We start from the raw sequence: 12,240 nt of genomic DNA, 5'->3' as shown, positions 1-12,240 counted from the left end.
TGTCTAGAATGAGGAAAAGTCTAGAATCAATCTTATCGTTCTTGTGACACAGATCCAAAATAAACTTATTAAGAAATTATTCTACATCGTTTAGCTCTTTGACGAAGAATTTCACTTGCCTTACATAAATAGTTGTAATCTCTTGTTTGATTATATAGTGGAATCTAGCCAGTGGACTGTTAGTGTGGGAGAGTGGATATATACTTGATTTAAGTCGAACCACTATAAAATTCGTGTGCACTTCTCTCTTTCCTCAACTCCGACTCCTTCATTTAAAGTCCGTTGCACTATTTCTAGTTATCATAGAAGTCTAGAGTTTCATTCTTTTTATCCTCATACAAACTTTGCGAGCAATTTATTTTATTCCATACTTATTTGTTAAGATTTTTTTTAACACTTATTCACCCCCTCTAGGTTTGAGTATTAGATTTATCACTTGAGACATATACCATAACCAAATTATTGTCTTACAAAAATCTCAAATTAATATTGTCCTTGATCTTTTAAAACTAATGGTAGTGAGCCAACGGGATGATTTCCACCAAAGAATTGCTAGTTGAAACAAATTTGGGATTGGTTAATCTTTGAAGTCATTTAAAAAATATCAATCTGATAGGAAGCACAATCCCTTGCTTGGGCGTTTTCTTCTAGACATGAAGGAAATGCACAACCGCATAATTAAGCCGGTCATTAAAACCTCTCACAAGTGCACGATCCGTTTGCACAACATGACATTCAGCATAAGTCTCCTCATTCCCCAACTCGCTGACAATTAGTGAGAGCTCAAGAGAAGTGTAGATGTGAGGAATCGAACTAATAATGCCATTGCTCTTGTCATTGCCTCTCCGCGAATAGCAGATAACCAACTAAATTAAGACGAAATGGAGATTCCGTGGGTGGAAACATTGCCCAGAAGTACCTGAAATGGCCTAGGTAGGTGTGAATTGTGGAAAGTGCATACCCGGATTTTGGAAGTCCCAACTTGAGCTTACAAGAAGTTGATGCACAAGCGTTGTCTCGAATTGACGACTCCCATCACCGAGAAAGTTCTTGCAAGCTCCATATGAGTTTACCCCGCAGAGAAGAAAGTCAAAGCCAACTAGTCCAACCATATCCTCCTCTGAAACCAGAGAAACAAATTTGAAAGACGCAGGCCGAGAATGAAAGTGCCGACAACTTTGATTCTCTTGCACAAATAAGGATTGATGTGCACGCATGTGCGACTGATCTTATCAATGTCTTCTAAGGACGACTTTTATGTTGAATTTCAATTGTCGTTCCAACAATAGAACTTTCTTAATAAACTCAAACATTCGTTCACCATTAATTCATATATTAGAAGGTGACACCTTGAATTTTATTTCAGTTACTAGTTTTCAATTCGATGACAAATGTAGAAGATAGCAGTCATTGCATAAAGGACGAGCTGTCTATCTCAAAAAAATCAAAGGAAACTATTAAAGAAAGATCATACAAATGAAAGTGAAAAGGAACATATAGAGTTTAGGAAGAGAAACATAGAAGCTAAACTCGTTATTGAAGGAAGAGAAACATAGAAGCTAAACTCGTTATTGAAGGAAGAGAAACATAGAAGCTAAACTCGTTATTGAAGGTAAAGGCGAGGGTGTTGGTGTAGCGTTGAATTGCCAGTCATGGAGCAAACCCCAGAGGAGAAGGAGAAGGAGGGAAAGAGTGGTATGGAGTTGAGTCACACTCACTTTGACTCCAACTACTCCTTGTACTAGGGTCCCGCTGAAGAAACTGGCTTTCGAGCATCCTAACCACTTCTGACATCTCTGGTCGGACAGATGGATCCTCGTGTGAACATAACAATGCCAATCGGAGTAGTTGCTTTGCTTGTTCTTCCGCGTAGTTCCCCTGCAAATTGGGATCCATCACCCTTCCCAACTGGTCTTCATTCATAAGTTTTCTAACCCCATCCTCTGGCAAGAAAGCTTCCCCACCGAGTACTTCAGTGAGAAAGTTGTTAATCAGTTGTCCCGAGATTATCTCGAGAAGCATTCTCCCAAATGCGAAGACATCATTCTTCAGTGTGCACTTTTCTGTGTATAAGTACTCAGGGGCAATAAACCCAAATTTGCCAGTGATGGGGGTGTTGACATAAACATCTTCATAGCAATGATAGGTTAGAGAATCGAAGCCAGAATCAGCTGAATTTTCTTCTGCTGGAGATGAGAATGAAACTCCGGCTCCGTGCCTTGGTGGCATGCACGTTATCCACTCAATAGTCCCTTCTTCTGCATTTCCCTCGTGCATGATCTTGGGGAAACGGAAAAGTCCTATCACGGCCTCGAAATCCACATTCAGCAGTATGCTTGACGCACAGATGTAGCGATGCATGATCTTAAAGTCACCTTGATTGTGAAGGTGGGCAAGCCCCCTCGCTGCTCCCAAGGCTATTCGCTTGCGAGTAGTCCAATCAATAGGTCGGGCAAACCAATCCTGCCTCTCTGTAAGATTGTAAGATAGGCTATGGTTAATCATCAAGGGATACACCAATAAGAGCTCTTTTTTGGTCCTGTGAAAGCCCCTTAAGCATAGCACGTTTGGGTGTGTCGAAACCGCGCTTCCCACTTGCACTTCTGATTCAAAGTGCTCCTCCCTCAACCAATCGACAGAGCTTGCTCTCTTTACTGCCACTAGCAAACCATCGGCCAAGCGGCCCCTGTAAACTGTGCCGTACCAGTCGTCCCCCACGATGTTCTTGCTGCTGAAGTTGTCTGTCGCGACTCGGAGCTCCTTTATGGAGAAGCTTTTAGGAGGTGTTAGATCGTCTTCAACGGACTTGGCAAAACTGAAGGTTCGGAGATTGAACACCATCTTTAAGAGGGGAAACAGTAGATTCTTCTTAAGTGCAAATGGATCGTGTGAGCTTGATGGTTTTTCTCGATCTGTAGTGAATGGTTTGGGAATGCCTTCCGCTCCTCTATCTCTCTCTCTCTCTCTCTCTCTCTCTCTCTCTCTACATATGCTCAGTCGACTTTTCTCTCCTCCTCACACCCAACTCCCTCATCTAACTAAACACCCAAGCTCTCTCTCTCTCTCTCTCTCTGTGACATGAACCGCAAACATCCAAATAGGCATCGCCGCGGGCGGACTGTAGGCTGATTTCAAGGCGTGGGGCCATCTCGCTCTAAGGCCTTCCTGTGAGCAGCTTCGGGGAAAGAGAGAGCGAGAGAGGCTTCGTTGCCTCGAAGTTTCCTAACTTTGACAAAACGCGTAACTCATATAAAGCAAATTTCGCATAATTCTCCTAGTCTTCTTGCATTCCCACGCTTTGAAAATTTAGGCAGGCTCGGCCAATCCAGATTTTTCACTTGAGGGGAAAAAAGAAAAGGAACTGGTCAGCCAATGTGCAAGATTTATTCTTATTTTGGTAAATTAATAAAATTATTGCACGATTACAATATAAAACGGAGCATCTCATACTTTCTTCTTGTCCATAATCCATCTCTTTTATCTTTCGCATTATTGAGTCAACTCACCATTTTATCTCCCTCCCATTTTTTTTCTCTCTTTCCCTCTTACAAGTTGGGTTTTTGTTCTAGGAGTTAAAAGCATAGCTCTTTCTTGGTCCGGCAAAAGCTCCTCAGGCGTAGCACATTCGGATGCACATAAATCAAGCTTGACACTTCCATCTCAGTTTTGAACTGCTTTTCGGTCCCCTGCGCAAGGTTCCTGGTCCTTTTGACCGCCCGTTGAGAACCATTGGCCAAGCTCTCCCCGTAAACCGTATTGAATCCACCCTTGCCCAGGATATTGTCGCGGCCTAAATTTTGCATTGCGTCTTGAAGCTCCTGCAGAGAAAAGCATTTAGGGAGTGCTGGGTCGTCTTCAATGGGATTGAAGAATCTGAAGGTTTGGAACTTGAACACATACGAGATTTCTTTTAGTGCTGATTGACTTCGGATTAGCTTTTCTGTCTCAAGCTTTGGTTCGGCGCGCCTAAGTCTGTCTGGGGGCGTGAAAGTCGCTCCATCATCTCTTTCTCATAAGGAGGAGAGTCACTCTTGGTTGGTGTGAATGGAAGGAGAAGAAAAATTCGTTGAATTTATGGGCCAGCTCTACAATCCAAACTCCAAAGCCTCATTCTATCAGTAGCTTCGGCTGGGGAGAGAGACAGTTGAAAATACTTCAATATTATAATTCGCAATTCTAATTAAAAAAAAAAGGTTAATACCATGAAAACTCTAAACCGATATACTTATGATAAATTTAGCGTCTATTAAAAATTTTATCGTCAAATTGCTGAGTTGGATAACATGTGGTAATTGACAGGTGTACCGGATTGTAGCTTTGCCCTCCATTTGTCACATGTATATCAGTTTGCAGTATCAATTTAATTTGACGAAAATTAACGGGAAGTAAATTTTTCATAAAAGTATTAGTTTTAGGTTTTTTATGACAAAAAAAAAAATTAGTTTAGAGTAAATTTATTAGAAGTATACCAATTAGATTTTTGGATGGTTAAAAAAATAGTTTTAAAGTAAATTTATCACATGTATATCAATTTAAGATTTCAAGGTTTTAACTCTCTCTCTCTCTCTCTCTCTCTCTCTCTCAAAGGAAACAAGGACCTTTCACATATTGCTTTACCTCTTGGTATCAAAGCGAACACTAATCCATGCCTGTAATTGTCATTTGATGAATAGATTTTAAGCTTGCCAAGTCATGGGGCTCAAATTGTGGGGAAAATTGTCCAAAAAGTCCTAAACCTATTGCACTTTTGTCAATTCATACTTAAACTTTTTAATTTTACCAATTTAGTCATAAATCTTTTCACTCTTTACCAATTAAATCCATCGACCAATTTTAGTCGAAAAATATTGACGTGGGCATCGGTGGCATCATGTAAGATTGCTAGCGCCGACGTGGATAATTTTTAATAATATTTCAATATTTTTTGAATTTTTATTATTTTATTATTTTTTCTGATTTTTTTCTTTTCTTTTTGGCTTTCTTCTTTTCCTTTTTTGTGGCCGGCTACTGGTCAAAGGTGAGGCACATCTTGGTGAGGGCAAACCTCGGCAAGGGTCGGCCTTGCCCAAGCTAGATTTGGCAAGGGCTGGTGTGACATTCGAAATGTCACTTGACAAGTCTTTCTCATATTATTACTCTCTTTTAGTGTGCAGAAGCGAAATCAAATATTTACGAATATTCTTTTAACAATGAAAGCTTTACAAAGACAACCAACATACTTATGCTTCTTTTATTTATGCCACATTTTAGTTCACATAACTTCATTATATTTTGAACAAAAGACAGAAGTCTGAGTAGGGGTAAGAGATAGAAGTCTGGGTAAGGGTAGAGAGATCTATCTTCATACTATACTATATTTCCAAAATTTTGTCTATACAAATGTCTAGATTGAAGTCATGGGTCAATAACTTCTCCATTTACTACATCTTCGTCGTCTAAATCAAAGCCACTCAACAAGCCGGCTAACTCACCGTTTACTATAAATTATTCCAAACTCTGGTTCAAGTACACTTTCATAAAAAAGCATCATTATTCACATGGACTCCAAAGCGCAAAGGTTGAGGGGTGTCCATCCTATACGTCTGAAAAATAAAAGGGATGAGCTGAAGCCCAGCAAATGAAATATCTAGTTTTAAGTTAGAATTTTTTTTTTTTTTTATCACTTCACTTGGTATACATAAAATTAATGCATAATCATCCGATAAGTATAATACAAATATAAGTTGACTTTACCTTTATAATTTTCATTTGTCATGAAAGTCATCAACTAACAAAACATCCATCCAGACTTATGCACATGCACATTATTATTCACACAAATGTTTTGGTTCTACACATGATAATGCTTTTTATTCTTTAATGTTTTATTCTCCCAAACACTCCGGAGGTATCCCAACTCACGGGTATCCTAATTACTAGGGCATTTCAACTTCGAGACATCTTGCAAACTCCAACTATAGGGCATCCTCACCACAGGGGCATCTCGACCTCCGAAACATCCTGAAACACTCTTCGGAGTATTTCAACTGGTAGGGCATCCTGCGAATTTCCAGCATCGGGCATTGTCACTCACCACCATACGAGTAATAGAATCACATTAATCTCATTCAAACCATGATATATGCATACTTACAACCATAACACTCATATTTCAACTCAATTTAATGCATTTATCAAATAAAGACGTATTAAATAACATATAATCATATTATGGTCACCAAAGTATGGACATTTAATGAATACATTCTGACTCTGGACGTTGAGAAGGTTTTGGACATTAAAATCGAGTAAATCAAATGGGTATATTTTAAGTCTAAATCTTGAGTAGGTTATGGACATTAAAATTTGGTAAATCAAATGGATATATTTAGAGTTTGGATGAACAAGTATATTTTGGTCGTAAAATCTGAACAATTAAAATAGTAAATTTTTGCTTGATAAAAACTTACAGAATAAAAGAACACATCCAACAATAACTAGATTTATAAATGGACAGATTTAATTATGGGCAGAATCAACAAATGAACGGATTCAACAAGGAATATATCCATATTCAGTAAAGTCTGCCTAAACTAATAAACATATTTATCAATGAACAGATTCACAAGTTGACAGATTCAGTAAATGAATAGATTCACAAATGAATAGATTCAATCAAATGAATAGATTCACAAAGGGGCAAATTCACAATAGACATACTCCGTCGTAGGAAATTTCAACATAAACAAGTAAAACGAACATATTCTTACTAGAGTATAATTCTAGCATAAAGAAGCAGAATGGATATGTAATAGGTTATCAAGACAAATATCGCAGGACAACTAGATTTTAACTACCTAGAATGAGGTGGAAAGAAGTAGAACGAACACGCGATAGGTTATCAAGACAAATATAACATAATGACGAGATTTTAACTACCTAGAATGAGGCGAAAAGAAGCAGACCGAACATACAATTAATTATCAAGACAAATGTAACATATGACCAGATTCTAATTATCTAGAATGAGGCAGTAAGAAACATAATGAACATGCAATGGATTATCAAGACAAATATAACAAATTGACCAAATTTAACTACCTAAAATGAGGTAGAAAGAAACAAAACAAACATGCAATGGATCATCAAAGCAAATATAACAAAATGATCAAATTCTAACTATTCAGAATGAGGCTGAAAGAAGCAAAGTGAACATGCAATGGGTTTTTAAGGTAAATATAATAGAATGACCATGTTTTGGGTACCCAAAACCACACAAAAGGAACCATAACGAATAAAAAAGAAACAAAACGAACTTGCAAGATATTATCAAAGTCACTTAATAACCACCATACCCACATCAAGACTTTATCTCTCACCCGACCAATCAAGATTGAAGTAACTAAGTAAATTTAAGCTAACCTTACACTAGAAACTTCACTTACCTTGATAGAACCACAAACCATGAACTACCGATTGCCTTCACCACCTTAATCGCTCTTGAACACGAAGTTTCGCTCTCCAAATTCTTTGATTGAAAAATGGAAATAACACTTGCAGCTTTTGTTTGAGTTTTTGGAGGGACGAAAATGGGTTCTTTGGTAAGGTAAAACGAGTTTTGTTAAAATTAATTAAGATAATTTGATTTTCTCTCGTTACTAGGCGTAAAATTTCATGTAAATTTTTAGTTTGATGCGCTACAAATGCAAGGTGAAGCCCTTGCACGTGGCCAAGGAAAATGCAAGAGAAAAATGAGTCATCTTGAATTAATCGTTACTTAGTTCAAATGTAAAAGAAATTAACCACAAAATATTATGTTGTAAGAATACATGGCCATAAAGAGCTTTGTTTAAGGATATGCGGTACTTTTAATTTTAATTAATAAATTTTGCAAGGGAAGATGTAGCAAACAGAACGTAATATTCTTCTTCTAGCACTATTAACACAAATTGTTCACTATTATTATCAATTAACTAAAACTTACGAAATTAATAACAACCGTTCACTAGTAAGATGATAATAATTTAATTAATGCCATTCCATTATTAACACACACACATAATTCGATTCACATGTTGAACTTGAGGCAAGCTAAATAATACTTAATTCAAAATCTAAATATCATTAGTATAGCACGAATTTCTGAATATTACGTAATTATACAGAAATTTTGGATATCATAGACGGTCTCTCCAAATCTGGCTTGTGTGAGGGCCAATGGGCTAGCCGTGGCCGGTGGTTGGTCGTCGCCTATGAGTGGTGGCCGGTTATCAAAAAGGAAAAGAAGAATGCCAAAAAGAAAAAAAAAAATAGAAAATATAATACAAATTCAAAAATATTAGGGTTAATACCCTGAAAAATCCCAAACTAGTACACACGTAACAAATTTACCTCAAATTATTTTTTTGACCATGAAAAATCTCAAACTTGTATATCTGTGACAAATTTACCCCGATTGACCATAAAAAACCCTAAACTAGTATATTTATGACAAATTTACCCCAAATTAATTTATTCGACCGCAAAAAACCCCAAACTAATAAATTTGTGACAAATATATCATCCGCTAAATTGTATTAATATAACAAAAAATCACAAAAATTGTAAATTGTGACAAACGGAGCGTAAAATCCCAAATTGGTATACCAATCAACTATCACGTGTCATTTACTTTAATAATTTGATAGTAAAATTTAACGAAAACTAATAGAGAGTAAATTGGTCACAAGTGTAACAGTTTGGGGTAAATTTGCCAACGTATACCGGTTTGGGATTTTTGGTGGTCAAAAGTAGTTTTGGGTAAATTTGTCATAGATATACCAGATTGGGGTTTTTCAAAGTATTAACCCAAAATATTAAAATATTATTAAAAATTTTCCACGTTAGCATCAGCAATCCTATGTGATACGCTAGTGTCCATGTCGGCATTTTCCAATTAAAATTAGCCGAATTGATTCAATTGGCAAGAAGTAAAGAGGCTTATATCTGAATTGACAAAATTAAAAGGTTTAGAATTGAATTGGCAAAAGTATAATATGTTTAAGACTTTTTGGACAATTTTCCCTCAAACCATCCACACTTAAATAAATTGTTGAATCTAAATCGATCTAGGCAAATATGACAAACTAGCAATTAGAGAAAAACGATCAAAAAGCTTCTCTTGCTCGAGACAAAGTGATCAAACTTCCACTAGACAAGTTTTTCAAATTGGGTGGAGATAGATTTGAGTGATAGAGAAGCATGCTCGCTCGTGAGAGCCGAAAGTGAAGTGCTTGGAATTAAAGTGCAATGACCCGAACTTAGAAGAAATATAAAAGAAACAATGCTTGAAATAAAAGAAAATAAACGATAATGCCAAAACTAAGGAAATTAATGGACAAGTACGTCCAAAGAAAAAAATTGAAATGCGAACACTGGAAAGGTATGGAATCAAAACTATTGAAAACTTACAAACATTAGGACGACTCATTGGAAATATTTACACAAACACAAAACTTGTAATCATAGCGTACACTACGAACAATTAAATTGACCGTAAAACTAAGGTTATTAAAACCTCTCGCAGGTGCACGATCTGATTGCGCGACGTGACATTTAGCCCGAGTCTCCTCATTTCCCAACTCGCTGACAGTTAATGACAGCCTGAGAGGTGTAGATGGGAAGAATCAAACTATCCACCTCTTGAATGTTCGAATGAGATCCCGACTAACAGGGTCATTGCTCTTGTCATTGCCTCCCCGCAAATTTGGAGATAAATCAATCAAATTAAGGATCCGTTTATTTCATGCACAATGTAGCATTTCTGGAAAATGATTTCTAGAAAGTTATTTTTTAATAAAATGACTACTTACCAGTATTTGATTGAAAACCTGAAAATAAACTAGAAAATATTTTCCACCATTTGGTATATAAAAATTAATTTGATTTTCCTTGGGAAAATTACCAAAATATTCAAAATTTTAAATTATTTTTCTTTTTCATTTCTAAAAATGAACTAGAAAATTATCAAAATATAGACGATATTTCCTGAATTTAAGTATAGGTTTTCTATTGACTAGAAAACATTTTCATTAACTTATTTTTCTAAGCGAACCAAACGCCAAAAAATGAGGAAGCTATTTGCCCCTAATATGTTTCCCTCGAAATAAACTAAGCCTAAGGAGATTGCTTGGGTTGAAACATTGCCCAGAAGCAGCTGAAATGGCCCAGGTAGGTGTGAATTGTGGAAAGTGTATACCCGGATTTTACAAGTCCGGACTTGAGCCTACTAGAAATTGATGTGCAATGCTGTTTCGTATTGATGACTCCCATCGCCGAGAATCTTCTTGCAAGCTTCATATGAGTTTATCTCGTGGAGAAGAAAGTCAAAGCCAACTACTCCAACCATATCCTCCTCTGAAATCAGAGAAACAAGTTTGAAAGATGCAGGTCGAATATGGAAGTTCCAACAACTCGGATATTCTTAAATGTCCAAGGATTAAATCGCACGAAGTCGCACATGCGACTGGATGTATCAATGTCTTTGAAGGACTGCTTTCATCGTGGCATTCAATTTTTTGCGAGAACGACAGAACTTTCTTAACAAAACATTTATTCACAATAATTCGTAGATCAAAAGGCGACACTGTGACTTTGTATCTCAGTTTCTAGTTTTCAGTTCGATAACAAATGTGAGAGACAGCAGTTATTGCATGAAGGATGTGCTATATGTCTCCAAATATCGGAGAGTAGTATCACAGAAAGATCTTACGAATGAAACTGGTGGAACATACAGAGTTCAGAAAGCGGTAAACATAGAAGTTGAACATGATATTTAACGTAAAAAAGGCAATGGTGATGTCGTGGCATTGAAATGCCCGTCATGGACCTATCACCAAAGGAGGAGAAGGAGAATGGGGCAAAGAGTAGTATGGAGGAGTCGATTCACACTCACTAGGACTCCAACTACTCCTTGTACTAGAATCCCGCTGGAGAAACTGGCTTTCGAGTATTTCAACCACTTCAGACATCTCTGGTCGAACAGATGGATCCTTGTGTGCACACAACAATGCCAATCGCACTAGTCGCTCTGCTTCTTCTTCCACATAGTTCCCCTGCAAAGTGGGATCGATCACCCTTCCCAACTGGCCTTCATTCATATGTTTTCTAACCCAATCTTCTAACCATAAAGCTTCGCCATTGTGTACCTCAGGGAACACGTCAAAAATTGGCTGTCCCGAGATGAGTTCGAGAAGCATTTTCCCATATGCGAAGACATCATTTTTCAGTGTGCACTTTCCTGTGTAGGAGTACTCAGGGGCAGTAAACCCAATTATGCCGCAGGTGAGGGTATTGACATAGACATCTTCATAGCGATGACAGATTTGAGAATCGAAGCCGGCATCAGCTGAATTTTCATCTGAAGGAGAGGAGAGTGAGACTCCTGGGCCATGCCTTGGCATGTGCATGCACCACTCAATAGTCCCTTCCTCGACATTTCTCTCATGCATGATCATGGCATGCAGAAACTTCCTATCACGGCCTCAAATTGCACATTCAGCAGTATGCTCGCCACGCAGATGTTCCGATGCATGATCTTGATGTTACCTTGATCGTGAAGGTGTGCAAGTCCCCTTGCTGCTCCCAAGGCTATTTGCTTGCGAGTGGTCCAATTGAGCGGGTGAGCAAATCGATCTGGTCTTTCTGTAAGATTGTAAGATAGGCTATTGTTGATTATCAAGGGATAGACCAATAAAAGCTCTTTCTTGGTCCTGCAAAAGCCCCTCAGCCGTAGCACATTTGGGTGCGTTGAAACTGAGCGTCCCACTTGAACTTCTGTTTCGAACTGCTCCTTGCAACATTGATCGACTGTGCGAGCTCTTTTTACTGCCACTGAGAACCATCGGCCAGGTGCCCCCGGTAAACCTTGCCAAATCCACCTTCGGCCAAAGAAGTTGTCTCTGCTAAAGTTGTGTGTGGCGACTCGAAGTTCCTTTAGAGAGAAGCCTCTAGGAGGTGGTGGGGGATCATCTTCAATGGAATCGGTAAAACTGAAGGATCGGAGATTGAACACCATCTTTAAGAAATCCAATTCCTCTTCAACACTAATTGGAGGGTACCGATTGATTCCCGAAGCCGCTCAAAGGAAGACTATGATCAACTGGCATAGCAACTCGTCCACCATCTTAGCCTTTTATTCACACGCCGGAAGCGATCACCATGTGAGAAAGAGACGAAGTCAATTTGAGAGAGGGTGCTGGTAAAAAAATTGGAGAGAGGGTG

The 12,240-nt window shown here is 38.0% G+C and overlaps 3 protein-coding genes across 3 annotated transcripts; all 3 read right to left on the bottom strand.

The window, feature by feature from the left end:
- Nucleotides 1-1,650: 1,650 nt before the first annotated feature.
- Nucleotides 1,651-2,979, bottom strand: LOC104427427 (BRASSINOSTEROID INSENSITIVE 1-associated receptor kinase 1-like). The gene has a single exon (XM_039305175.1). The coding sequence runs from the start codon at nucleotides 2,839-2,841 to the stop codon at nucleotides 1,651-1,653; it is 1,191 nt and encodes a 396-aa protein (XP_039161109.1). The 5' UTR covers nucleotides 2,842-2,979.
- Nucleotides 2,980-10,838: 7,859 nt separating this feature from the next.
- Nucleotides 10,839-11,474, bottom strand: LOC120289819 (somatic embryogenesis receptor kinase 2-like). The gene has a single exon (XM_039305174.1). The coding sequence runs from the start codon at nucleotides 11,472-11,474 to the stop codon at nucleotides 10,839-10,841; it is 636 nt and encodes a 211-aa protein (XP_039161108.1).
- LOC120289818 (BRASSINOSTEROID INSENSITIVE 1-associated receptor kinase 1-like) lies at nucleotides 11,471-12,034 on the bottom strand. Its single transcript, XM_039305173.1, has one exon. It carries the CDS (start codon nucleotides 12,032-12,034, stop codon nucleotides 11,471-11,473), a length of 564 nt encoding a protein of 187 aa, XP_039161107.1.
- Between the last annotated feature and the right edge of the window lie 206 nt (nucleotides 12,035-12,240).

The sequence above is a fragment of the Eucalyptus grandis genome, chromosome 11, assembly GCF_016545825.1.
Source record: "Eucalyptus grandis isolate ANBG69807.140 chromosome 11, ASM1654582v1, whole genome shotgun sequence".
Classification (NCBI taxonomy): domain Eukaryota; kingdom Viridiplantae; phylum Streptophyta; class Magnoliopsida; order Myrtales; family Myrtaceae; genus Eucalyptus; species Eucalyptus grandis.
This window is presented reverse-complemented; position numbering and strand designations above follow the sequence as displayed.